We start from the raw sequence: 26,561 nt of genomic DNA, 5'->3' as shown, positions 1-26,561 counted from the left end.
CACCCTCTCCCTGGAGACCCTCACTCCAGCCCCACCACAAGCCCTTCACTGAACACATCACTCCTGTTCACTCTTCTGTGCCTACTGGTCCCCCTGCCTGGATGCCCTGCCATCACTCTCACTCCAGTACAATCTGTTAAACTCTCTGTTCTCTACACAATGACTCTGTTCCATCACTGGGGACACAAGCGTGAGATGTCCAGGACCCTGCCCCTGAGGACTCAGGTCTAAGGAAGACACGTCTCAAATCAACAGGTACCTTCAGGGAGGTAAACGAGGGGCAGGCTGGGAGTGTGGTGGTTCCCAGGCTGAGGGTCAGAGAGGACTTGCAGGGAAGGATGATGGCAGAGGTCACAGTACAGACCAAGACCTGGTCAGTGTGGCCCTTCCGGGGGGCGCACGTGTGCAGTGCAGCAGGAAAGAAGTGCCAGGAGGGTTCTGTCCCCAACTCCAGGCCACGAGGGAGGAGGAGCTTCTATGGGAGCCAGCTGTGAGGAAGAAGGTGCCCTGAGATCATGTGGTCACGAGGACAGGGGTGGAGAGTCAGCCAGTGAGGAGCTCGAGGACTGAGAGGTGCCTGTTCACCATGAGCTGTGGACTCGGGGGCAAGCAGAGCCAGTGGGGTGGGGAGAGTCCGGGCAAGTGCAGGCCTGTGGGCATGGGGAGATGGGAGAGGTGAAGCTGTCCACCAGGACTGCCATTTAGGGTGGTGACCTCAGAGGACAAGGCCATGTGGCTAGTGGAATTAGCTGGTCCAGGATTCCAAGGAGAACTCTGGTTTCCAGGATCTTTAGCGAGGGCACAGGCTAAGGGTGACCCAGGCTGCAGGTGCCAAAAGTAAGGGGCCTGGCCTTCTATTTACTGTGAACTGCACATGGACTAGAGGACGCAGGCAACGTTCATCAAGCAGCTGACTTAAGCAGCCTGTACAGTGGAGTGTAGGTCTTCCTTTATCCCTAGACTAAGACTCAGGCGGCTCCGTGAGCTCCCTGGTTACAGGTAAACCATAGCAATCCTTGCTGTCCTTTACCTGACAGCACAGACGTTACGAGGAGTTCTCATGCTTAGCGCCAGGCACTAGGCCACGCTTCTTTCTTCACTTGGAGTTAAGGCTTCTCCCTGCAGTTCCGGCCCTCAGCTGGGGCTGATTCAGGCTGGCCTTGGGAAGCCAGGGACCATCAGCTTGTTTTGTTTCTCACCTCGTCCTGGTTGATCCCCAGGCGCTGCGGTGCCAAAGAGGGAGGAGACGTCTGGGCAGGGTGGTTCTGACTTGAGCAGGCCCTGGCTCTGGCTCCTGCCTGACAAGTTTTAGCTGACTCCTCCCTGCGGGCGCTCCGCGGTCTGCTCGGAATCCCCTCCCCAAACACCCCCACATCCGGGCACTGTATCCCTAATCCATTCTTCACAGCCTCCATGAGCTCCTCCTGGAGCTCACTTCCAGATTCTGACAGCCGAGGCCCCACGCCCCCTCTAGGTGGCCCAATGGACAGGGTCTCAGAAAACCCTCACATTGTCTTTTTCATGCATGTGGCCCACACCTAGTGCACACACACACACACACACACACTAAAAAACACCACCCATTCTTTGCCCTACCCCAGGGTGCAGGCCAGTCCAAACCAACAGCTCAGCTCCACCCAACGGTGGAAGCAGAGAGCCCCCCACAGGCCTCTGCCCTCTACCTGCTCAGGCCAAGGCAGACCCTGTCGTCAGTGACCCCAGCTGAGGGGGAAGCGTACCAAGCTCTCCAAGTTTCCCTGCCAAACCCCCTCTACCCCAAAATCTTGGGGCTGGGGGAAAGCAACCCCTGACACCCTTTCCCCTTATTGTTGGAAAAACACAATAAGGATTTAGCCAAAGAAATAGTCACAAAACCCTTGTGTATCCTCATCCCAGGGCCTTTAGAATTGTCGGTCCAGTTTAGTCCAGTATTTACTATGCATACTGACCTCTCGTTCAGCAATTTTTTGTGTTGTATCTTGGAGCCCCAGTAGGAACTTCCATTTTTTGGCCTGTTACACTTCTTTTAAGGCTTGGCTCAAACCACCCCTTTCCATAGGCCTCCCCCAAACCTCCCGCCACACTGGACTTTGCTCCTTTCTCCTGCTCTTCAGCTGGGAGGAGCTGGGAGGATGTTGACCTGTTTTGTGCTGAGGGCCCCTTCCTGCTGGGCTGGGAACCACCGCATAGGGCTGGTATCCCTCCCAGGGCCAGGTGCACCGCGGGTACCTGCCTCCTGTAAGAAGGACAACTGACCACACCCTTCCATCTTGCGGGTTCTCTGAGAGGATCGCCTGGATAAATGAGGCCTCTTCCTTGAATATCAACACCTGCCTAGAATCTTAAATCATTTGGAATGAAACTCTTCCTGCCTGGATTTCATAATCCATGCCTTCTGAGTAGAAAATCCATGGTAGTCCTACTCCGTGACTCTGGGTCATTGACACATGTGTGACTCTTCCAAGAACGCCCTTGGTTGAGAGTTGAGTTGCCCTATTTTATAGGTCATTTCACCTTAATTTGGACTGTGTTTTGCAGCATTCTTCGTGCTTTACCTGCTTTTAATGACATTCCCCGCGCTGTCCGGCCGTCAGTTGCCCGGCCGTCAGTTGCCCGTCCCCCAGCTGTCCCTGGGCAGCCCCGCCCACCTCGGGCAGCCTCTCTCCCACTGCTATGTCGTCATTTCCAAAGTGCTGTGAGCTGGAGCACAAGTACCAGAGCCTTGGTGAAAATCAGAGGCCCAAGTGGGGGCTCAGGGCTCGGTGATATGGCAAAGGCAGGGGCTTTGGGCAGACTTCACAGTATCTATTCACAGCCTTTAGCCCCTCTCGCACTCTCTGGGCTCTGGATAACTAAGTTGCATGGTGAGCTTACAAATGGTCTCAGATGCCTTTGAGGAGAGGCTGGGGTGAGCCCAAACCTGCTGGATTAGGATTGGGCAAAATGTGTAGGACTTGGGGCTCAGCCTCGGACATCTGTGAGGGGCATTGGGGGACAGGGCCCATGGGCAGTAGGACCTGTAGGGCTGGGGTGGGCCCCTCGGGTTGGGGGCATAGGAGGAAGTGCAGGACTCAGGTCCTCTCTTGGCTACACTCACCTTCCCTTCTCTGGGAGAGCAATCGGTCCAGGAGCCTCGCTGTGGTCTTGGTGGCCTGAGTGCAGACTTTTCCATCTCTTCCTGAGTAACATTCAAGGGTGAGGCCAGCCTCGTAGCCACAGCCCCTCCACACAGCTCACCCCCAGAGAACATGGGGCTGAGCATCTAAGGCACCTGGTCCTTCCTGTTTTCCTGATGATGCTGACACTGCTCACGCATCGCTTGCCCCTCTTGCTGATCTGCAAAGCTCTCCTTCATCTTTAAATATGAGCGTGAAGGACCCTTCCTCTATAAAGACTTGGTAATTATGGGAACGAGACCTGCTGAGCCCCACTCAGCTGAGAAGACCCTGGCCTTCCTCCTAGCGCAGTGGCCCACTCCCTGAGGCTCGGCGTGGCCTGTGCCTGATGCTCTGAGTCAGGAGGTGAGGGAGGCAGGGAAGAGGGGGCCCAGGGTCTATATTTCACTTCCCTTTCCCCCAAAAGGGATCCCATATCCAGGTCTGGGATGTTCACAGGATGCTGGGTTGGAGGGGCAGTCAGCAGGACCCCTTACCTGCCGCTCCAGCCTGGACCCCCAGCCTGTGAGTGCAGCAGGATGCAGAGCAGATACTCACAAGACTGAGATGTCTCAAATTCAGCTACTCCAGGACAGTGTGAGCGAGCACGCCTGTGTGCCTGCTGTCTGGGCCCCTTGGCTAGATGGTGGTAGTGTCCATTTATCTGCGTTAACCCCAAGATCATGCAGGCCCTCCGGGTTTGCAGAGGGTCTCAGGAATGCAACCTGACCTCACCCCAACCTCAGTGGTGCTGTGAGGCCACGCCGACGAGGACACCCAGGCTCAGTCGCTCAGCAAACTGCCCACGGTCATTCTACAGTCGGGTGAGATGTGCATCTGGGACTAGAAGCCAGGCTGCCTGGGCCCTGGGGCGGAGGGTCTTTCCTGGGCCCAGGAAGCTCTGTGTCCTTTTCAGGAATGTTCACTTGTCAGAGCACAGGACAAGAGTGTGGACTCAGAAGATGTGAATTCTGGCCCCACTCTGTGGCTTTGAATAAACCATGTCTCTACCCGGACCTCAATTTCTCACACTGTTAAAAAAAAAGATGGGGGAGGGGCAAATGACACCTGGGTTGGAGGTGGGAGCACATGACATGGTGGATGCTTTACAAGAACACAGCAGACTCCTCCCTTCCCCCTGTGTCCCTCCCACTAGGCATAAGGAAATGTCATGGAATAGACCATTTAGAAACCTGGACTCTGGGCCCAGATCCACCTTTACTGCCCTAGGTCACTTTCCCTGCCCGGGCCTCAGTTTCCCCTCCACACAAGCAGGAGCCTGAACACCTTAATTCTGAAGTCCCTCCCGGTCCAGGACTCCAGACTCTACTCCTTACTTCCTGCTCTTCCTCCTGTTCCTGCTCCTTCCAGGGTGGGAGTATGCATGTGTGAGTGTGTATATGTATGTGTGCATGAGTGTGTCAGTGTATGTGTGCGTGTGTGTAGCAGGAGCAGGGAAGGGAGCCAGGCCTGCAGAGGATGGGATGGCAGTTAGGGGAAACGGGGGCCAGGACTTCATGTGCCAGTGCGGCTCAGTCTCAGCGGCCGATGGCACTCAGAGCGGTTTAATCATTAAAGGAAAGGAATGAAGCCCGGAGCGCCTCAAAGTCCAGCCTGGTGGTTACTGACAAGCAGATGAGCCCAGAGATGACAGCCATGGAGCCTGGAGTTTCGGGAAATGGGCTCAGCACCGAGGCCGTTCCTCACTCAGCACTGGGGCCTGGAGTCAGCCTGCACGCCTACGACATCGCGGTCCTGGTCATCTACTTTGTCTTTGTTATCGGCGTGGGGCTCTGGGTGAGTAGGCCCAGAGGACAGGGGTGGCCGGGGAGGCTGGTCGTGGAGCTAGGGGCAGGGGTGGCAGAAGGAAGGTGTGTCCAGGAAGCATGGGGGCTGGTGGGGAAGGGCCTTCAGGAATCATCCTCTCCAGCCCCTCCTTTTAGAGATGGTAGCTGAGGCCCAGAGAGGGCAGTGACTTTCCTGAACTCACACAGCGAGCCAGAGGCAGACCAGGCCTGAACCCCCCATCTCCTAGTTCGCTGTCTCTGTGCCTTTGCCCCTCCCCTCATTCCTGCCCTCCTCCACGTGCCAGGATCCCCAACACCGTGAATGCTTGACTCCTGGCCCTACCCCACCCTCCACTAGATGAGGTCTTAACAAGAAACCATGCTTTCTTAAGGAGCTGGGGCTCGTGTGTTCATGAGAAGGGAGCCAGGCAGATTCCCAAGGTGCTTCCGTTCTCCGTTTTTGACCGGAGCCTTGGTGCCGTGCACAGGGGCCAGGCTCGGAGGTCAAGGAGTCCTGAGTTTAGATGCCCACTCCCACAGTTTCGGCCAAGTGGCCCTGGCAACAGATGGAGCCTTAGTTTTCTCATCCGGACATGAGAATGAAAAGGCGCAGGCTGTAGAGCGGTCCTGCGGTTCAGGGACAGGACGCATGTAGGCATCGGGCCCGGTGCCCAGTGCAGCCCCTGCAGCCGTAACCCACAGTTCTTCTCTCTGCAGCGTCCCAGGGGAACGCAGGCACCTTTAGACCCCACTGTGAGGCAGAGGGTGATCTGAGTCCCAGCTGGTCACTTACGCTCTCTGGGCCTCAGTCTCCTGATCTGTAAAGCAGGATGAACAGTCCCTGCTCCCCGGGGTGACGTGAAGAAGATATAGGCAAACAGAGCCGCCCTAGCTCCCGGGAGGCGGCCGGCCATGAAGAGCGCCAGCTACTCCTCATGGCTTTGGAAAAGTTGTTCCCATTTGGGGGTCCCAATTTCCTCATCTGTAACATAAATTCTTCCTGCTCATCTGTCCTGTCCAGGACCAGAGTTGACCCAGGGAAGTCCAAGCAAAGGCAGGGCCCGCACACCGGGCACGCCCTGGTGACTCATGTCCCTTTCTCTTGGAGAAGAGAAGCTTCTTTTAATTTCCCATTTCCTTTCCCTGTCTCCAGACCTGTCAGACACCTGTCAGCTTCAGCATCTCGATAACAGCTTCTAATTTATTCTTCCCTGCCTGCTGCCCTGCACTCAGCCACTGCTTCCTGAGGGAAAATTATTTCACTCCCGACTCCCCTTTCAGTCTTCAGAGCAATTCCTCAACAGGCCGCTACCTGACCACCCCCCAGTGCAGACAGGGTCTGCTCCAGGGTCCTGGGTGGGCCTGAGCAGTGTGGTCTGACCTCAGGCCAGCGCGGGAGGTGCCCCAGCAGAGTGCTTCTTCTGCCCGGGCCCGAGTGCTTTGCATTCTCCAAGCCCCCAGAGTAGGAGTCCAGCTGGGAGGAAGGGACAAGGGACAGGGCGGTCTACCTGCCACAGTAGCCTGAGGGTGAGACCCCAATTCATTTCCTGAAGCAACTTTCCAACGGAGGGCCGGCTAGGACATAAGAGTGCACAATGACAATGATCCCGGGCACACACGCAGCACCGTGACATTCATGAGGGCAGTTCACCCCCATTAGCTCTTTGCTCTTCACATGAGCCCTGGGCGATGAGCAGGGAGGCCTGGAGAGAGGAGATGACTCCCCAGGACATGTAGCTTAAAGATGGTGAAACCGTCTGCCCCAGCTCCCACCCACTGCGTCCCCACAGCCCCTGCAGCAAAGGGCAGGGTATCTGGGGTGGAGGGAAGAGTTTGGGGGAGGCTCAGGAAGTCCTCACTCTCACCATTTCCTTTCCAGTCATCCATTCGTGCAAGCCGAGGGACCATTGGCGGCTACTTCCTGGCAGGGAGGTCCATGAGCTGGTGGCCAGTGAGTTGACCTTCCTTCCTCCCCTACCCTCCTCCTCCTGGTCCTTGTCTCATCTTCTCCCGCCTTTACTGAGTCTACAGCCCCTGAGGGGTCTCCTGGCTCGGGGCTCCTTCTCTCTGGTCCAGATGCACCTGGCAACCTGAGAGATCTTGCAGATGCACACCTGGGCCCAGCGTCCACCGGGCACCTCCTAAGTGTGGCCCCAGGCTGGACGCTGGACCTACAGAGCCCACCCAGAACGTTCCTGTCCTAGAGAAGCTAGGAGTGGAGCCGGGCAGACAGACTCATAAACAGCGTGATCACTGCTGAGTTGGAGGGAAGCACGGAGCACTTGGAGGGAACCTCTGACAGTGGAAGTAGGATTAGGAAAGATTTTCTTGGGAAAGTGACACATCAGCTTCATACCAAAGAGCACTTAAGTGGGAGACATCACAGAGGTAAAATCCCCACCAACCTCAATTTTCCTGAGGCCTTGGTGAATCCCAGTTCCTCCCATCAGGCCACCCTATCTGTTCTTTTGTCCTTCAAAGCTAACTTCCCCTTCCAGAAATAGAATGGAGGGAGGTGAGCCTGCGGCAAGCACACCTCACACGTGGCAGGCGTGTGCATGCACTCGCACTCACACACCCGCACACACCGCCAGCGGGCTTCACACCCCTGTCTTGGTTCTCACCACTGCCCCACAACTGCTGGTGACAGAGCAGAGGAACCCAGGAGGCTTGCTGGGCTCTCTGGAAGGTTCCGGTATCTGAGACAGGAAGAGGTGAGGGCAAGGATCTCTTGAGCTCCCGGGATGACAGAATCCCCAGGGATGGGGGTGCTGAAGGCCTGGCAGCTCACAGGGACAGGGACAGGGCCACTGGTGCTATCAGCCACCCCTCTCAGAAGAAAGAAAACCCCACGGAGGCCATTCTGCTCAGCTGGTGCCCCCCACCCCCAAATCACAGCCCCGGAAACAAGTCAGCAGGAGGGACAGAAGCGGACAGAGCACGCCTCCTCTGGTCCGTCCAGAAGAACGAGCAGGGGCTGGCCGGTCTGGACGCCCTTTCAGTCCTGCGGGCAGCAGGGCTCTGGGTCTCACCGTGGGTGTGAGGAAACCCGAGGCCTCCAAGCAGGAGGTGCCCCAAAGATGGAAATGGAGCAGGGCGTGGGGATGTGCAGCCCAAGGCAAGGAGGATGTGGTGGTGGCCTCCCCAGAGAGGCAGGGCTGTGAGCTGAGCCGCCTGCAGCAGAGCAGCTTCAGCCTGGGCCCGGGCAGAACCAGCCCCGGGAGAGGGACTCCCGGTCCCCCTGCCCCGCTGGAACGTGTGTGTCTGGTGTCCGTGATGGTAGCCCAGGGGCTCTGCGCTCTCCCTACTCAGCCTATCCTGAGAAGCAAGTACCTGTCGACAAAAATAAACAATAAATAATCAACAATAAAAATAGAAAAAGTTCCATTTGAGCCAAACTGAGAACTAGCTCAGAAGCCCACTTCCCAGATTACTCTGAGTCACTGCTGTGGCAAACGCAGCTTCCAGTGCAGTTTTATGTCTTGTCAGAGCAAAGAAACATTAACAAGTCAGGGATACAGTTCTCCACGGTTTCAGAGAAAAAAATAAAAAAAAAGAGGGAACCAACCAGCCACACACTGCGAGTCAGTATGATCTTGGCACCTGGGAGGGGAGTCTCATCATCAAGGGGGTACTAGCACTGGCGTCCCGGGGAGGGAGGCACTTCATCTTTAGTTTTAACACGGACATTCTTTACTTCCTGTCAATGTGTTTTTTCCTTTGATAATTAAAGCAGGCGTACAAAGTATATTTGTTAGGCCACAAACAGGCTATGTTAGTTAGCATAAACTCAAGTTATGTATAAGCCAGAATGACTTCCCTATATCTCAATACATGCAGAATTCTTTTATCAGTTCCCCTCCCCGTGCCCCGAGGGGAGTGTGTGGCTGGGGAGCTGTGAGCAGAAGGAGCAGCAGCTTCCCTGTCCCAAGGAGGCCTGTGGGGTCCCCCACCCACCCTGTTCCTGTCTCCATGACAGATGAGCTGGGAGCCTGGGCAGGGTGGGGGCGGAGCAGCCGAGGGAGCCTCTTCCTCTGAAGCAGGAGGCCCAGTGCTCTCTGCTCTGGCTGGGTGGTCCGGCCCAGCGCTGCAGCATCCCCAGGACTAAGGGAGTGTGTGTGTGTGTGTGTGTGTGTGTGTGTGTGTGTGTGTGTGTGTGTGGCTGGGGATGACCCCAAGGCCTCAGCAGTGTCAGTCTGGTTGTTATCTCTGTTCCTTTGCACTGCCCAGCTGCCTCTTCTCTGAGTGTCTCAGAACTTTCCCTTCTTCTCACTTACTCTTGCCCAGCACCACGATTTTATTTAGGTGACACAGGGTACAAGACTGGCGCACAGCTCCTCCCCTCCAGCCGCGGTCCCTCTCCCCTCCCAGTGACTGCCCATCACCAGTCGTGCAGTGGTTACGGCCACACGGCCACAGTGGAAATCCTCGTTTTGTCACTTATTAGCTCCAGAGCTTGAGCAATTATTTATCTGTGCCTCAGTTTCCCCGAGGGAAATGGGGATGACAGAACCTCCCTCATGGGGCTGTGGTGAGGAGTGATTGAGTTAAAATACTTAGAGCAGTACCTGGCAGTTGGCAGTGTTGTTTACAGACTGACTGCTAAGATGGTCTTTATCTGTATAACTATGACTGCCTTGGAGTAGCTGGCTCCCTCCTGGAGAAAATTAACTCAACTCAGAGGCTGGCCTGGCCTGTGCTCAGCCCCACAGTGGCTCCCCCTGCCTGGTCCTGCCCTGGAGCCTGCAGGAGGTGGGTGGCAGAGGGTCCCCCATCCCTCTCGTGGGGACCTCCCCTTTCCCCCTTCAGCTCCCTTCTTTCTGGAGGCCCTAGATGGATGGCCCCAGAGCAGAGTGTTAACCTCCCTACATGGACCCTGCTTGCTTCTGTGGCTTTTCTTCTTTCTCACTTTGCCACTCACGCTCTGGGTGCCCTGGGGCCCGTGACCTCACTTCTCCTGACACTAATTCCTTCCTCTGTAAAGTGGAAAGGTTAATGCCCATTCCTCCAAGTATCTGTGAGATTAAGTGCACTGGTGAGTATAAAATGCCTGGCACAGTGCCTGGCACACAAGTGCCTGATCAACGCCAGCCCCATCCCTCCCCACATCGCCCCTCCCACTTCCTGCCTTCCCTCTGATCTCACACTTCCTGAGTTCGGGCTCTGCTCTCTCTCTCTGCCTCCTTCCCAGCTCCTGAAGTTTGTGGTCCTGGCTCTAGATTGATTCAGGTGTAAACGAACCCCTGACCCTTGACCCCACTTGTGCCTTGCAGATCGGAGCATCTCTGATGTCCAGCAACGTGGGCAGCGGCTTGTTCATTGGCCTAGCTGGGACAGGGGCCGCTGGAGGCCTCGCTGTGGGTGGCTTCGAGTGGAACGTAAGGATGCTGGCCTGGAGGATAACGAGGGTCTGAACCCACTCCACCTCACCCCACCTCATCCCTGGCCTTAGTGCTGAGAGGAACCTCGAAGGTGCTTGGGGAGGCTGCATGGTGAATCAAGAACCTATTTTACAGATGAGGAAACCAAGGCCTGGAGGACCTCAACAGAGGTCACACAGGGCTAAAATCAGGCCCCTGGTCCCTCACCTCCCTGCCCAGGGCTTTCCTCTGCACGGACCACCCCTCCATCTGCATCTAGGACCTGGACACCTTCTCCCCACTCTCCCAGGCAACCTGGCTGCTTCTGGCCCTTGGCTGGATCTTCGTCCCTGTGTACATCGCAGCCGGTGTGGTCACAATGCCGCAGTACCTGAAGAAGCGATTTGGAGGCCAGAGGATCCAGGTGTACATGTCTGTCCTGTCTCTCATTCTCTACATCTTCACCAAAATTTCAGTGAGTACTCGCTCTACTGTAGCCATCATGTCTCTCTGAAAATGCTGAGTATAGGACTGGTTTGTTGCTGGCTGGCTGGATGGATGGCTAGTCGGATGATAGATGGATGGATGATGGATGGGTGGATGGGTGGATGGATGGGTGGATGAAGGAAGGATAAGAAAAGGGAGGACGAATCCACATCCCTTCGTTGCATGCTCCCTCTCAGCAGCGGGGTAATCAGAGATGAACAATAAATGTTTGCTGAGTGAATGACGTCCCTCCATCCAAATAACTCATGATCTAGAGTTCATTCACTCGTTTATCATCTCATTAATTGATTCTTCATTCAGCACCGAGCATTAATTGCCTAGAATATTACAGTTAGGAAGGGTTTATCCTTCCTCTACTGACATAAACTCAGAAGACAAACCCCAGTCAAATGTTTTGCACAGGGCCACCCAGAGTGCTAGCTCTGGGGCTGGAATTAATGTTGGGTCCTGTGGCCCAGTCCAGACCCCCTGCCACTCTTCATGTGGTAGCTCCTGTGATGGGTCACAAAATACTCATGGAAAGGGACCAGCAAACATGCTCTGAAGGGGACGGAATCATTCATTTGCCAAGTCCGGAACTAGAAAAAACTGTACAGTGTTTGCTCCACCAACGCTTATAAACAGCCCTAAGTCAGCTCAGGCAAAGGCTGAGACCCGAGTTTCCCAGTACATCCAGACACATGGAGATCCAGGACCTGTGCCATCTGCACTGGGGATCCTGCCCCGGCAGTCCGCTGTGGGACCAGCTGGCAGTGCAGAGGGCCCGTGCTCCTTTGGGGAGCAGCCAGGGACCCCTGGCTTCCCACCCTCCCTCCCATGGCCTCTTTCTCCCCAACCCCAGCTCCCACCTCACTTCCTCCGTGTGCCACTTCACCTTCACCACCAGCACATGGCCCTGCCAGGTCACGTGGTTCTCAGCCTCAGCGCTGTACGTGGCACTGCTGTGCTTTAAGTCCCCACGGTTGCTCAGCATCTGCGAGATCAAGCCCATCCTCCCGCATATGGCACTTACGGCTCAACCTCATCGTGTGACTGGGACCGACAGCGCCTGGTTTTGCTGAGTGGGAAGGTGACATACCCTGGTGGCCACACGAAGGCCTCAGGTGACCTGGATTTCTGGTTCCGGTCTCTGCAGACTGACATCTTCTCTGGAGCCCTCTTCATCCAGATGGCCTTGGGCTGGAATCTTTACCTCTCCACGGTGATCCTGCTGGTGGTGACGGCCATCTACACCATCACAGGTAGGGCAGAGGGGAAGTCACGTCAGGTGCAGAGACTGAGAGACAGAGAGAGGTGGGGAGGGAAGCTCCTGGCAGCAGGGACCCGGAGGGAAGGGCTGGAGGAGACAGAGGTCCAGAGAGGGGCAGTGAGAAGACTGACCTGGAGAGTGAGAACAAGAAACAGAAGGGGAAGCAGATGGAGGCAGATGGAGGCTCAGCATCAGAGGAAAAGATGGAAAGACTGAGTGCAACAGAGAAAGGGGGAGACAGGAAGGGCAGAACCAGGAGGAAACAGAGCCAGCCCAAGAGAGACAGGGAAGGAGAGACGCTCAGAGATACAGGGAAAGGCCGACTGCCACACGGAACAGGATGGCGAGTGGGGGACTGTCACCCGGACTAGGGTCACTGCTGATGTTCCAGACAAGAGCCACAAGCCTCCTTCTCCTGTCTCCTCTGGAGCCCTTCACACAGGCCTGGGCGCCTGGGGCACGGGCTCAGGGCAGACTTACTCCTGGCTGAGGCGGCCTGGAAAGATGGGGGATTTAAATGGGTGTTGGGTGGGGCAGGAGGTCTCCCTAACAGCACAGCAAAGGAAAGGACGTGGGATATTACAAAATCACAAGCCAGAAGCCTTCAGGGACAGAAAGAGGTAGACATGAGCACCTGTGACTGTGCCCTGTCCATCGACTGGGCGGGCGGGACACAGGGAGCACGGGGCGGCGGGCGGGACACAGGGAGCACGGTGTGGGGAAAGGCCGCAGCCAGAGTCCACCTGTTGAGGGCTCCATGTCTTCTCTGGTCTCCCCAGTGCGCCCAAGCACAGGGCGGGCACCCCAAGATAGACCACTGTTGGTGTTGGCTGATGAGTCCTCTCCTTGGGTCCCCAGGGGGCCTCACGGCTGTGATCTACACAGACACTCTGCAGACCGTGATCATGGTTGGGGGAGCCCTGGTCCTCATGTTTCTGGGTAAGGAAGAGGCCTGAACACACCCCTCCCTCACCCCTACCTTCCTCTCTGCTCTGTCTTCAGCTGTCACCTTCACCGTGTAATCAGAACTTTCCAGAGCACAGACTCATGTCCTCCCTTCCAGGCCAGGGCTCTCAAAGTGCAGGGTTCTCTCTACTCCAGCCCCAGGTCCCAGGTCATTCCCAAGTCCCATACCAGGTCCAAGCCTGGGGCCCCACACAGGACTGGGAACTGGGGAGGGGCCTATGACAGGCCCAGGGGGGCTCAGGGCTGTTTTGCTCACTGTGGTCTCTCCCCACAGGCTTTCAGGAGGTGGGCTGGTACCCAGGTCTGGAGCAGCGGTACAGGCAGGCCATCCCTAATGTCACAGTCCCCAACACCACCTGTCACCTCCCCCGACCCGATGCCTTTCACATGCTCCGGGACCCTGTGAACGGAGACCTCCCCTGGCCAGGCCTCATTTTCGGGCTCACAGTGCTGGCCACATGGTGCTGGTGCACTGACCAGGTGATGCCCTAACCAAGCGTGGCCCAGCCCACCACAGACTGGGCAGACTGGCTTCCTGTGGGCCATCCAGGCATCTGGACACACGGAGGATTGGGACTCGCTCGGGGATGGGTGTGGGGCACTTAGGGGCTCACCTGTGCTGAGCCGAGCCCTAGCCCACCCCAGCAGCACCCCCAAACTGCCACCTTTACAGGTCATTGTGCAGAGGTCTCTCTCCGCCAAGAGTCTGTCCCACGCCAAGGGAGGCTCTGTGCTTGGGGGCTACCTGAAGGTCCTGCCCATGTTCTTCATCGTCATGCCCGGCATGATCAGCCGCGCCCTGTACCCAGGTGAGAGCTAGTCTCCTTCCGGGCGGCACTGACCAGAGCAGGGGTCACACCCTGTTTCCATTAAGAACACACAATATGTACGTTAGGCATTGTGTGTCAGACATACAAGTGTTTCAGTAGAAGAAACCTGTATCTGAGTGTCATTTTAAAATCCTGCTTTTCCTTTTATAAGGGAAAGACCCATGAAGGTATTCTTGGTGCTTTGCAAGGATATTTGCCTTTTATCAAGATATAAAGCCTAAAATCCAAAGGATTCCATCAGCCTTTGCAGGGTAGCATGTGGTTGAGAAAGTCACCAGAGCCGCTAAATCACAGTGTCCAACACCCACCTGCCCTCTGACCCTCCAGACGCTGGCCCTGCCTGAGTTACAGGCAAACACTTCCCTATGGGTAATGGGCCAACCAGAGGAGGCCCTAACTGCCACCACTCCTGCAGATGAGGTGGGCTGCGTGGACCCTGACGTCTGCCAAAGGATCTGCGGGGCCCGAGTGGGATGCTCCAACATCGCCTACCCCAAGCTGGTCATGGCTCTCATGCCAGTGGGTGAGTCTCGTTTCCCATGCACCATGCTTCACACCAGCTCCCCAGCCTCTGTCACTCCCCGCGGCCCAGGAGGGGCTGCATTAAGGATGCACATGGATGGGAAGAGGGAATAAAACCATCCACCACTGCATCCCCCTTCCTAATACACACAGACGCACATTTTTCACAAGTGTCTGTAAGGCGCTGCTTTGTGCCCTGGTCCTGGAGATGCAGGGATAAAAGGCAGACCCTTGCTCTCAGACTCCTTGCAGAAGGCACAATACAATGAGACCAGTGTGGGGACACAGTGGGACTGAGGGAGCCCTAAGGAGGCACCTGGCCCACTTTGGGGGAATGTGGGGGATGGTTTCTCAGAGGAGAGGAAATGGAACTGAGTCCTGAGGAACATCTTAGGCAGACAAAGGCAGAGGAGTGTGGGAAATGTCATTCCCAGGAGGAAGGGCTGCAGGTGCAAAGCCCAGGCTTGAGAGAGAGCATGAAGTCAGAACCGAAAGTAGTCCGCGTGGGCTCCGATGCAGTAGGAATGAAGACCACCTTCGTGGCATGGAGGTGGCAGCCACGCCCCACTGTGCAGTGTGGCCTTTACTCTGAGGGCAGTAGAAGGTCACGGGCCAGGGAGTGGGGGTTCAGGCCATCATGCATGATTGGATGTGTGCTTTAGAAGGATCACTCTGCACAGAGGGCTCAGCTTAGGAGGAGGCAGAGAGTTGATAAATGAGGGGTTCTCAGTGAGCCAGGTAGTGATGGTGGTTTGGACCAGGTCAGTGTCTTTAGAGATGGACAGAAAGTGTTTAAAAGATACTCGTGAGATAGAGTTGGCAGGACTTGATGATTGATTGTACCTGAGGGACAAGAATGAGAGATCCAAAGAGGACTTCCAGGCCTTGGGTTTACAAGGATATTGAGATTGAGGACATCAAGGGAAAGAGGTTTATGGAGGGAAGTCACTGAGTTATTCCCTCCTTCCAGCAGAACAAAAAATGAATCAAACAAATACTGCAGGGGTGGGTAGGGGACCCAGTTATGACAGGGCAGCCGCAGAGGGACTGACTGAGGGAGGTGGGGCGAGGGGAGCAGAGAAAGGAGCCCAGGATAACTCTGAGGTGTCTGGTTGGAGATAAGAAAGACGCTAAACAAAGGAAGAAACAGAGGTCCTGGAGAAAGATGCTGGCCTTGGTTTGGGACATCTTGAGTCTTCCAGGGAGACGTACAGGAGGTGGTTACATATTTGAGCTGGAGGGAAAGAGGGCTGAGCCGGGCCTGAGCTGGGAGGTGTCCCCCAGGGGTGAGCAGTCGTGTTTCTAGATGCTTGGTCATCAGAACCATAAAGACTTCAGGTGTCCGTGGGCCCACCCCACCTTGCCACAGGTGGAAAACAGGCCCAGAAAGGGCCAGGACTGGTCCAAAGATCACACAGCTAGTTTCCTGCAGAACCAGGAGACAAATCCAAGGCTGGCCTCCTAGGCTGGGGGTTTAGCCAGGCACCACAGTGTCAGTGAAAAAGGTACAAAAACACTGAAAAAATAACCAATGATTAAGATTTACCCTCTCCCCTACTAGGGGCCCACTAACCAAGTGTCTACAAGCTTTAGACCTCAGCCTGAGATGTCAAAGCTGCAGAGAACCTTAAAGATAGCTTCATCTCACACCCCTTAATGGTGCAGATGAGGAAACTGAGGCACAGGGAGTGCAGATGACTCAGCCAAGGCCACAGAGGAAGGCAGAGGCAGAGTGTGGCCAGATACGGCCTCTCATTCTTTGGGTCTCCTGGATTCCTGGATGGGAGCCTCATTCCACAGCCTCCCTACCCCTTACCATCCCCTAAATCCTGATTCTGCTGTATGCTGCAGCCTCCGTGGCTCCTGGCAGAGCTGGCCTTAGTGGGCCGCTGTCCACGGAAACCTCGTCTCTTCCCAGGTCTGCGGGGCCTGATGATCGCCGTGATCATGGCTGCCCTCATGAGCTCACTCACCTCCATCTTCAACAGCAGCAGCACCCTTTTCGCCATCGACGTGTGGCAGCGCTTCCGCAGGAAGGCGACAGAGCAGGAGCTGATGGTGGTGGGCAGGTGCGCGGGCCCATCCTTCTGGAGTGCCCCCTCCCTGTAGGCAGGCTCCCTCCCCGCTCTCCTCTGAGGAGATGTGGCTGGGTCTGGACCCTGCTCTGGCAGTCAGAGCTCTGGGTTCTAGTGCCAGCTTTCCACGTGACCTCAGGTAAGTTCCTCCTCAGCTCTGGACCACTCCTCCCCCTCCAGAATAAGGAGAAAAAAATCTCTTCCCTGCCTGTTCAACTTTATCTTAGAATTGATCAACAGGGTAAATGAGAGAAGCTGACAAAGCATTTAATCAATGAAAGGTGAACTGTATAAATGGGAGGAAGTTAGCAAGCAGCTTGCTCCTAATGTCTCCTGGACCAGCTCTGGCTGCCATCCCAGGATAACAGAAAGACTGTTCATTCACTGCATCAAACTCACCCTGAGTATCTACCTCGCATCTAACCTTTGGACTGGGGACACAGGGATGACTCACATGTTCCTGGCCTGAGGGTGCACACAGTTTAATGAGAAAGGGGTAATGCACTGGGGGCCTGCATCAATGGAGATGTTTATGGGAAGGTTGTCTCCAAAGGATGCAGAGCTTTGAATACTAAGCTGAAAAATTTGAACTTTATCTCATAGGTATCCAATTTATGCTTTTCAAAATATAACTTGGTGGCTAATTTTTCTTTTTCTCCCTAGGCTGGGGATTTGTAGCTTGCATAAGGTTAAGAGGCCCTTCCTGAAATCTTTGCTTCATAATTTAAGGCTCTATAGTTCAGGTTTCTGGATTAACATGCTCATTCTCCGCTTTGGTGGATAGTACTTGAGTTCTAGATAACTTGCTCTTTTTCATCTCCCTGCCTTTGCACTCACTGTTGCTTCCACCGCGATGCCTTCTGCCCACGGCTGCCTGATGGATTCCTACTGCCCACTCATCTGTGGCGCCAGCCCTACGCACACGGTCTGATCATCGAAGGATCTGAGTGCAGGACAGATTGTGTAAAGAGGTGGGGGATGAGAGGAAGATGAGAGGCAGGGAGACCACTTCATAGCTGCTGTTCTAGTGGGGCCTGAGAGAGAGAGAAAAAAAATGGGAGAGAATGGAGAGGAGAGGAGAGGACAGGTGTGTGGAATCCTTTTATCTCTTTGCTCATCTACCTGTGGGGTCATGCCATGCTTATTTCATCAATCAGTGGGGTTTGGGCGCCATCTCCTGGCCATGTGCATTATTGCACCCAACGCAGGCTAGAAAAGTATTTCAACTTGTTCACCTACCTGCAAAATCAGAGACTTAGGGGACTTGGACCTGAGCCAGAAACAGTTGAGGGGAATCTGGAGAAGAAAGTGGAGTCCCTGTCCAAGCTAAATGCCAAAGTAAGGGAGAGAGGGTTAGAGCTGGAGGCGCCTAGAGGAGAAGTCCCTAGAGGCTGGAGCCGCACCACTGGAAAGGGGGGCCGTGCTGCACAGGGTTTGGGTGTGAAAGAGAAGCAAAGGCACCCCAAGCAGACCAGAGACCGCTTACTGAGGTGGGTGGTGAAGGGAAAGGTGTGGATTTCTTCCTGAAGAGCAAAGGGGCTACATGCACTCAAGGGCATCCAATTCAAAAATTCTGGGTTTCTTGGATTCTGATATTGCCTAAATCTCTGGAATCTTAGCATTTGTGATCTGGACTTCTAACATTCTCTGATTCAGCGACCATGTGTTCCCTTCCTGAGTCCTTCCCTGGTTCCCGTGCATCACCTTCACCCCACCCCTTGCCCTGCCGCCCTGAGAGCTTCTCACAATGTCCCGTGCTCTCCCGCAGGGTGTTTGTGGTGTTCCTGGTTGTCATCAGCATCCTCTGGATCCCCATCATCCAAAGCGCAAACAGCGGGCAGCTCTTTGACTACATCCAGTCTGTCACCAGCTACCTGGCCCCACCCATCACCGCCCTCTTCCTGCTGGCCATCTTCTGCAAGAGGGTCACAGAGCCTGTGAGTGCAGCAGCACACCTGAATCTCCCACTCATCAGAGGGTCGAGGAGCTAGTCTGTCCATAGCATGGTCTCTCTCTGTGGCCTTGGGCTCACAGACTGCCTTCCTCCCCATTTCCCTAGCCACAGCATCTGGTCTAGATTCATTCATTCACTCAACAAACATGAATCAATCCTGTTATGGAGGCCCCAGTGGGGGAGTGGTTTATAAAGTTCACGAAGGTCTGCCATCCCTGAGCCAGATGGGAGGAAAGATGATTCAATATGCAATATAACAAAGTATGATGGCTGCTATGAGAGAAAAGAGCAGGAGCACCTAAACTATGGGATGCCTGGGAGGGTGTCAGGAAGCGACATCTGAGCTGAGACCTGAAGGAGTAATGGGAGAGGGAAAAGTGTTCCAGACACAGGGAGCAGCTTGTATGGAAGCCTGAGGAGACTGGAAGACCTCTGGGGTCTGTTCCATCTCTAACACTGTAAGGTTCTACATGGAGGCAAAACAACAGCAGTGAGGATGATGAAACAAAGTGTGAGCTTACGGGGCACCTGCACCTGTGCCATTTGTGAAACTGTGGTGAAATCTAACAGACCCTGGGAGGTACCAGGACGGTAACCTTGGTCACTCTCCAGGATAACCTAGAAAAGACCAAATCTGCTGGCTGTACCTTGGGGGGTGCAGGGATGTCATGGTCACTGCTGCACGGGGCCACGTGAGAGCCCAGGGTCATGCAAAGGGGACCACAGAAGCCCCTCCCCCAGTGCAGTAGCTAAGCCAGGTCTTTGCTGCATCTACCATTTGTAGAGCTCTAGCCCCCTGCTGATAACCAGGCGCACAGCAGGATTCAGTTGAATTCTGGAGGTTTCTACTCATTCCAGAATTTTTGAAATAGAACCAGCAACTCATTTTTGAAAACACAAGCCATCTGACTCTTATATAGAGGAAACAGGTATAGGTTAGGGTCCACCAGTGCTAGAAAGAAGATGTGGGAGGAACCAGAGCTTTTCTTTAAAAGTGAAAAAGGAAAGAGCTCTATTCTGATTTCTGATTTGTCATAACAGAAAGTGGGGGAAGATCCTGGTTTTCCCAGCTGATGTATACAAAGGTGTATCCCTTCTAGTTGAGCATTAAGCATTCAGCCTCAGTACTTTGCTTATCACTGCACATGAGCGAGGTCGAGGCATTGCTCCAGGCATTGCTCTGCCTAGAGCCTAGCCGACTGACTTTGCAGCCTGTGCTTTCTAAGGTAAAACAAAGCCTCAGCATTCATGAAGCACTCGCTCAGACTTGCAAACACTATTAACACTGTAACAGACCGTGGCTCTTATACCTTCCCAGGGTCTCCCACCTGGCTCTCACCCTTGCCGTCTCCCCTCCCTTCTCTCCACAGGGAGCCTTCTGGGGCCTCATGTTTGGCCTGGCAGTGGGGCTTCTGCGCATGATCCTGGAGTTCTGTTACCCAGCCCCAGCCTGCGGGGAGGCGGACCCGAGGCCAGCTGTGTTGAGGGACTTCCACTACCTCTACTTTGCACTCCTCCTCTGCGGGCTCACGGCCATCGTCATCATCACTGTCAGCCTCTGCACAACTCCCATCCCGGAGGAAAAGGCAAGGGGAGGGTTCGGAATGAGGTTCCCCAAATGCCCCCCTGCCCCTGGTGCCTGGAGCTCCACCTTTGAGTTTTACTCCTCTGGGTTGTAGTCTCCCCTTTTGCCACACAGATGTCCTGGGGACATGGAGCATCTTGGGCTGTTAATTCCCAAGTGAAAAGTAATTCATTCAATTGGAAAATTACTCAGCAAGCACCTACTATGTGCCAGACAATGTGCTGGAGTTACAACGATAAATGGTCCCTGCAATGACTGTCCATGGGAGGAGAGGTGGGGTGAGGGGAAGACCCCAACACCAACAGTTACTCTACCAAGAGGAAGTGCAGAAGAACCAAGCTCAAAGGGAGGGGCCGAGCACAGAGGGAGAGGCGGGCACCGCTGGGGAGGTGTGGGGGGCATTCGGCGAGTTCCCTGACAAGGTCATTTGGAGCTCAACCTTGAAGAAACAGGTAGTTAAGAGCTCAATTTGAAGTCCTCACCTCTCCCCTGATGGTGGATTTACCAGTCCTCAGACAACAATGCCCAGTCTTTCGAAAACTCTTTTCTTTAAAGCAGAAAGGTTTGGGTTTGCCTAGGCTGCTGTAACAAAGCACAGCAGGCGGAGTGGCTTGAACAACAGAAATGTGTTTTCTCACAGCTCTGGAGGCCGGAGGTCTGACACCAAGCACTTGGCTGGCTGGCTTCCTTGGAGGCCTGTCTCCTCGGCTGGTGGAGGGCCATCTTCTCTCTGTCTTCATGTAGTCTTCCCCACGTGTGTCTGTGACCTGATCTCTTCTTGTAAAGACACCAGTCATGTTGGATCAGGGCCACTCTAATGACCTCATTTAAGCCTAATGACATCTTTAAGACCCTATCTCCAAATAGAGTTACATTCTAAAGTACTGGGGGTTAGAACTTCAACATATGAATTTGGAGGAAACTGAATTTAGCCTGTACAAAGCCCATGCTGGAAACTGGTCTCTAAGACATTGATTGGAAATAATAATACCCCTTACCTGTATGGCGCTTCAGAGTTTGCAAAAAGACTTTCTATTCTTGGTATCACTAATTCCTCCAAACAAGCAGCATATTCACAGATGAGCAAAGAGAGGCTGACTTCCTCAGCGGCTCCTGAAATTGCCTCCCCTCCCCCCACTGCTGGATCCTTCACCTTCTCCATTGTCTGCTGTCTCACCCCCACACTGAAGTCCATCCCAGTTAAAACGCCCCAACCTAGATCCTGTTCTCCTGCAGTTACAGTTGTCTCCCTCTCTGATCCTCAACAGCACACTTCACAAAGAATGGTCCCCATCCCCAGCCTCCACTTTCCGCCTCTCATTGGCTTCCACCCACTGCAGTCTGGCTGGAGCCTCACCGCCCACTGGCATTGCTTTCACCAAGGTCCCCAGCAACCTTGTTACTGAAAATTAAAGGTCATTTCCACATCTTTATCTTAAGTGAATTTTGAGAAGAACCAGACACTCCTGACCATGTCCTACATCCTAGAGACCTCTCTTCTGCTCACTTGCAATACGTATTTTCCTCCTGTATTTTTTTTTAACCCTTATGACTGCTCTTCTACTATCTTCATGGGATCTTCTTCCTGCCCCTTAAATGTCATTGCTCCTTAGGGACCCACATGTGACCTATAACCCTTCTCACCCCACACTGTCCCTGAGCTGTCTTATCCATGCCCAGGAATTCAACAACCCTCTACATAAAGATGAAACTCAATTCTCTATCTCTGACCAAAACCCCTCTCCCAAGATTCAAACCCCAAATCCAACTGCCTCTTGGTGACATAAAGAGACATGGTACATGTGCTGCTGGTGACACACTGTGTAAGTAGAGCAAGGAAGCAGCCCAGGAGCTCATGATCTCATAGCGAGACGCAGCTGGGTGCCCGGAGGAAAGTGTCCCAGGAGTGGGGGCTCACCCCACTCCCGCGCACAGCTGCATGTATTTGTAGGAAGCTGGAGGCAGTTCAGGGGCACCTGGTTCAACATGTAGCAAAGAGCTGCCTGGCCAGGAAAGAGCCCGTCGGAAAGGAGACAGTTCAGAGTGCAGGTGGTGACAGTTGCATCCAACCACTATCCGGCAGAGGACTTGCTGTGCCCTTCTCTGCTGTGCCCCTGAGGAGGGGAAGCCCCAGCCGTCCAGGAGCACTGGTTTGCTTCTCTCCCTGGACGTCTCCACTCTGAGGTCCTATAGACTCTTCATGCTCATGCTGTTTGTACGTGTGCGTGACTGCCCTGCCTTCTACCCCTCATTCTCACTCCCACCATCACCAAACCCACTCCTTGTCCTGCCCACTATATCCCCGAGAGGGTCTCCCCACCATCTGATGGTCCCGGGCAGGATCTGAGAACCACCCTCTCCCTTTCACTGCTCAGTTGATCAGTCACCACGGCTTGGAAACCCCACTCCTTAACCCTCCTTAAGGCTGCCCCGTCCTGTGATCTCAGGACCTCATTCTTTCTTGTTTCACTTTTGCAACCATCTCTAGGCTGGGTCCCAGCAGTTCACTCTGAGACCTTTCTAAAACCCAGGACTTGGGCTCTTCCATCTGCCTCCTGTCTGTGGGGACTCCCCACTGCCTACTAGTTTTATTTAGTGTCAGCCCCCAGCCTGACCTCGGGAGCCCCAATCGTGGGTCATCCCTGTCATGGGGCACCTACCTGCCTGTGCAGCCTCGCTTCGCCCCATCCATGAGCTCCGTAAGGTCAGGCGCCGGGCCTGACCCGGTGTGTTTTCCGGTCCCTGCATGAGCCCTGCTTGGAGCAGGTGCAGGGAGTTCAGATTTTTGAAGAACGGAGCTGCCGGGCCTAAGGGCCAGGTCTCCTCCTCCAGCCCTGCGCTTTTTGCTCGCTCTCCTCGCTGCTCTGATGGCCTCCCGCGAAGGGGTCCTCTCTGCAGCAGGACTTCCCACCCCAGGTACCTGAGCCAAGACTGTTTTCTTTCCCTCCAGCTTGCTCGCCTGACGTGGTGGACACGGAACCGCCCCCACTCTGAGCTGGAGCAGGAAGCCAGTGAGAACACAGCAGGGACAGCGGAGGTGCCCCCCAAAGAGGTCCCTGCAGGAGCCGGAGGGGCAGACAACTCCAGCTGGGGCGAGGAGCAGCCTGGAGGTAGGCTGAGGGCAGGCTGGGGGTGCACGTCACAGAGGAGCAGTGGGGACGGACCCTAGGTCACAGGTCCCCAGAGACCCCATCTGGGGGTCACTGGGGATGGGGTCTCTAAGGAAGGCCCCAGTATATCACCCTCCTCCCTTCCTAGATGGTTGTTAAGTGAGTAAGGCAGATGGGAGCCAAAACATTGCCCTCATCACTGATACAGTCTAGGTGAGAAGACTTGGCTTATAGCACGGCGCAGCACACTCCCTGATACTGGGCCCCTCTGCCCTCTTGCTGGGCGTGCGCTCTGGACTGGGATGAACTGCATCATCATCCTCACCCTTTAGCACAACACCCCCGCCCCTTACCACCACCCTACCCTAAACACTGAGATGCTTCTGCCAGATGATGGTTTGGGTGCTGTGGCCAGGCTGGCGCTCAGGTCCCTAGGGTGGGAAGCGCAGCTCGGTGCCCAGTCTGAGGCTTGCACACGGGTGGGCGAGGCTGAGTGTTCCGCCTCTCCCTCCTCCCGTGCACCTCCCTCCTTTCTTGGGTTTCTCACCGCCACTCTCCCTGCCCCGCTCTCTCATCATCCCCCTATCTCCACCTCACCTCGCACCTCCCTTGCGTTTCCTCCCCTCTGGCTTCTGTCTGTCAGCCGCACGCAGGTCCTGGGGGAAGCTGCTGTGGGGCTGGTTCTGCGGGCTCTCGGGGGCCCCGGAGCAAGCGCTGAGCCCCGCGGAGAAGGCGGCCCTGGAGCGGAAGCTGACCAGCATTGAGGAAGAGCCGCTCTGGAGAACTGTCTGCAGCATCAACGCCGTCCTCCTGCTGGCCGTCAACGTCTTCCTCTGGGGCTATTTTGCATGACCTCGAGGGCCTGGCATCAGCTGAGACATATTAAACGCAGCCAGGCCTGGCTGGCCAGAGACAGGCTTTCCTCCCACCTCACTGTCCAAACTGAGGGCAGAGGCTGCAGGACCCCTGGAGGAGCAGCCTGCACTCTGACACACAGATGGTGGAGCCATGAGGCCCAGAGAGGGCCCTGGGTTTGCTCAGGCCACACAGCATGGCTCCCACTAGGTCTCCTGGCTCCAGCTCTTCCCACTACAGACCTTTCATTCCTACCTCAAAAACACTGTTTCCACCCTCTGGTGAGTCTGTTTTGGAGATTTTACTCCTATTCATGAGGTTAAAAAAGTGGAAGATACAAGAAAACGCGTGGCAAGAAAGTTGCACGAATCCTCGTGCGTCTTTGCTCCTCTGTATCCCTTCCCTGTCCCCCTTCTCCATCCTTTACTCTCTGGCTTCGAGCCCGGTCATCTGCTTCCAGCAGGAATCTCTCCAGGAGGCCTTGTACTTCCACTGGCAGCTCTGCACTGATGGCTGTCAGACCTGGAGGAGTGAGGGACCAGGGTGGCGTGTAAGCATGGTGACAGACGGTGTTTGTGCAGGGAGCTCCCCTCGGCTCCCCTCAAATGCTGCCTCTTCTGTCCTCATACCCAAACATGCGCCAAGTCTCCAGGGCCTCGAGGAACTTAGAGTCCAGCTGGGAAGATGTGACTTGGGGCTGCTCTGTGCTTATAAGCGAGCCCTGCAGAGATAGCCGAGGCGCCCCTGCAGCTGCCCTGTGTCCCCTCCCTCTGTGTGCCTGGCATCTGCCTACCCTGGGAGACACCATGACCTTGCCTAGTGTCCCTCCTCCAGGAAGCTGCCCGATGCCCACAACTGGGTCAAGGTCCCGTTCCCCCTCCCACACCCTCTGGACCTGCCTCTGTGGCAGCACTGATCACTGTACTGTGAGCTTTGCCTCCTCGACTAGGCTGAGTACTCCAGGGGCCGAGGACTGTGTGACTTTGTACTCAGAAAGCAGCAGGTGTTCAATAAAGGGTGAACTAGTAATTGTCCAAAATCCTGGTAAGCTTTGCACTGTGGCCTGGCTGGGTGGTGAGTTGGGGAGCCAGCTGGGGGAGGAGTCCCCTTCAGTTGGAGTTTACACGCTGAGTCTCAGATGTCCAGAATGAAACCCTAGCCTCTTCCCAACACCAAAGACACCCGTGAAAATGTCCCTTCCTTTTTCTGTCTCCCTATCTAGGCTGCCCCTGCTCTCATCAGATGCTCTTTAGTGCTGCCTTTGATCATCACTTTATACTATCACTCATCATAATACAAATAAAATTCTAGTTTTTGAGGTTTAAATCAACTTGAATCTATGAATACCTTCTTTTGCTGCTGCCTCCAAATTTCTGTGTCCACCCACCATCCTTTGTTCTGTGTCACCTCACTTGGCTGTGCTGTCCTCACTGTTCCCCACCAGCCCTTACTGGAGCTCAGCTGTTTCCCCTAAAACCACCAACATAAGGCATTTGTGTGCTACTGATTACACTGAAGGTTTGGGGAGGGGAAGCATTGTAAGCCACAGAAGCACAATTTAAAATAAAATACTGAACATCCCTATTTCCCAGAGCTCCTCAGCAGCCTGCTATGAGAGTTCCCCACAGGTCTTCTCAGTGTCCAGCCATGGTCCACAGTCCCCTCTCCCTGGAGCTTCTGTCATGTCTCCATTCCCCCCTTCTCTGTTGGGGGCGTCCTCCTCAGCCTTCCCCTCCCTTTTTTATGCTGAATCTCATCTGGGCTCCAGACCTCTCTGCCTTAACCCTAAGATTCATGAGCACACCGTTAACACACAGGAGGGCCGCAGGCAGGGTGGCCGCTGTCTTTCCCTACCCACTCTGCCTAGTGAACCCCTGCTTGTTCCCTACGTCTCAGTGTGAAAGTCACATACATCCTAAGGGAAGCTGTGTTGTCCCAGTCACGACCTTACCTTGGCCACCTGCATCCCAGCACAGACAAGTCCCCAGCACCCAACGTATAGTCTCATGGTCCCCTGACTTTACCTTCAAAGAAAGTATCAGAGTGACATGTTTGTATAATTATTAACACTTGTCTCATCCCCTAGACTGTAAAGTCCCCATCACCTAGAAAGGTCCCTGGCCCACATTGGGTGTCCAAAAAATGTGTTGTGAATAAGAGAAACAATGAATGAATGAATGTGTGGAAGAGCATCCTTAGCAGAGGAAATCAAACATTCAAAACACAGAGGTGGGGAAAATCATGACATTGTTAGAAAACAAAGAGTAGTTTACAATGTCTAGATTAAAAGGAGCATTGGGCAGGGCCACTGCTAGCCCACGTGGCTTCCCTGCGCAAGCAAGCCAAAGGCAGCCTTCATTCTTGGCATCTGTGACTCCTCTGCGGGGCTGGAGGTGGCAGCCAGAGCCCAGGCTGCATTTCAGCCCCCACAGGCCCCGAGGCCAGGCGCACTTGCGCAGGAGTCCCTACACATCTAGGAATAGTGGCCCCACCATCGCGGGGAGTGGCTGGGGAGGTAGGCAGGGCTCAGTCCAGGAGCAGGGTCCCTGCTAAACTTGGGACTTCATCGTCTCTTCCCTGGATTATCGTACCAGCCTCTGGATCGT

General features: G+C 54.8%; 1 protein-coding gene across 3 annotated transcripts; it reads left to right on the top strand.

Annotated features, from left to right (window-relative positions):
• Positions 1-4,761: 4,761 nt before the first annotated feature.
• Positions 4,762-25,285, top strand: SLC5A9 (solute carrier family 5 member 9). 3 transcript variants are annotated; one of them, XM_064493605.1, is made up of 14 exons: positions 4,762-4,952; positions 6,822-6,893; positions 10,216-10,320; positions 10,613-10,777; positions 11,945-12,050; positions 12,917-12,997; positions 13,299-13,504; positions 13,698-13,833; positions 14,270-14,377; positions 16,295-16,445; positions 18,220-18,388; positions 19,776-19,991; positions 22,941-23,100; positions 23,744-25,285. In XM_064493605.1, exons 1-14 carry the CDS (start codon positions 4,791-4,793, stop codon positions 23,950-23,952), a joined length of 2,046 nt encoding a protein of 681 aa, XP_064349675.1. In that variant the 5' UTR covers positions 4,762-4,790; the 3' UTR covers positions 23,953-25,285. The 3 variants fall into 3 exon arrangements, with proteins under 3 accessions (XP_064349675.1, XP_064349677.1, XP_064349676.1); XM_064493607.1 differs by having other exon boundaries at positions 10,216-10,350; positions 10,583-10,777; XM_064493606.1 differs by having other exon boundaries at positions 23,249-23,812.
• Positions 25,286-26,561: the final 1,276 nt, after the last annotated feature.

Source organism: Camelus dromedarius, chromosome 14 (assembly GCF_036321535.1).
Source record: "Camelus dromedarius isolate mCamDro1 chromosome 14, mCamDro1.pat, whole genome shotgun sequence".
Classification (NCBI taxonomy): Eukaryota; Metazoa; Chordata; class Mammalia; order Artiodactyla; family Camelidae; genus Camelus; species Camelus dromedarius.
Note: the sequence above shows the minus strand (reverse complement) of the source record. Positions and strands in the feature narration are given on the sequence as shown.

Excerpts from the sequence above, each read along its gene's own strand:
- SLC5A9 (XM_064493607.1), top strand. The coding sequence starts at position 4,791 with ATGAGCCCAGAGATGACAGCCATGGAGCCTGGAGTTTCGGGAAATGGG. Across the intron at positions 6,894-10,215 it reads GGTCCATGAGCTGGTGGCCA|ATCGGAGCATCTCTGATGTC; the intron begins GTGAGTTGACCT and ends TGTGCCTTGCAG. Across the intron at positions 10,778-11,944 it reads ACATCTTCACCAAAATTTCA|ACTGACATCTTCTCTGGAGC; the intron begins GTGAGTACTCGC and ends CGGTCTCTGCAG.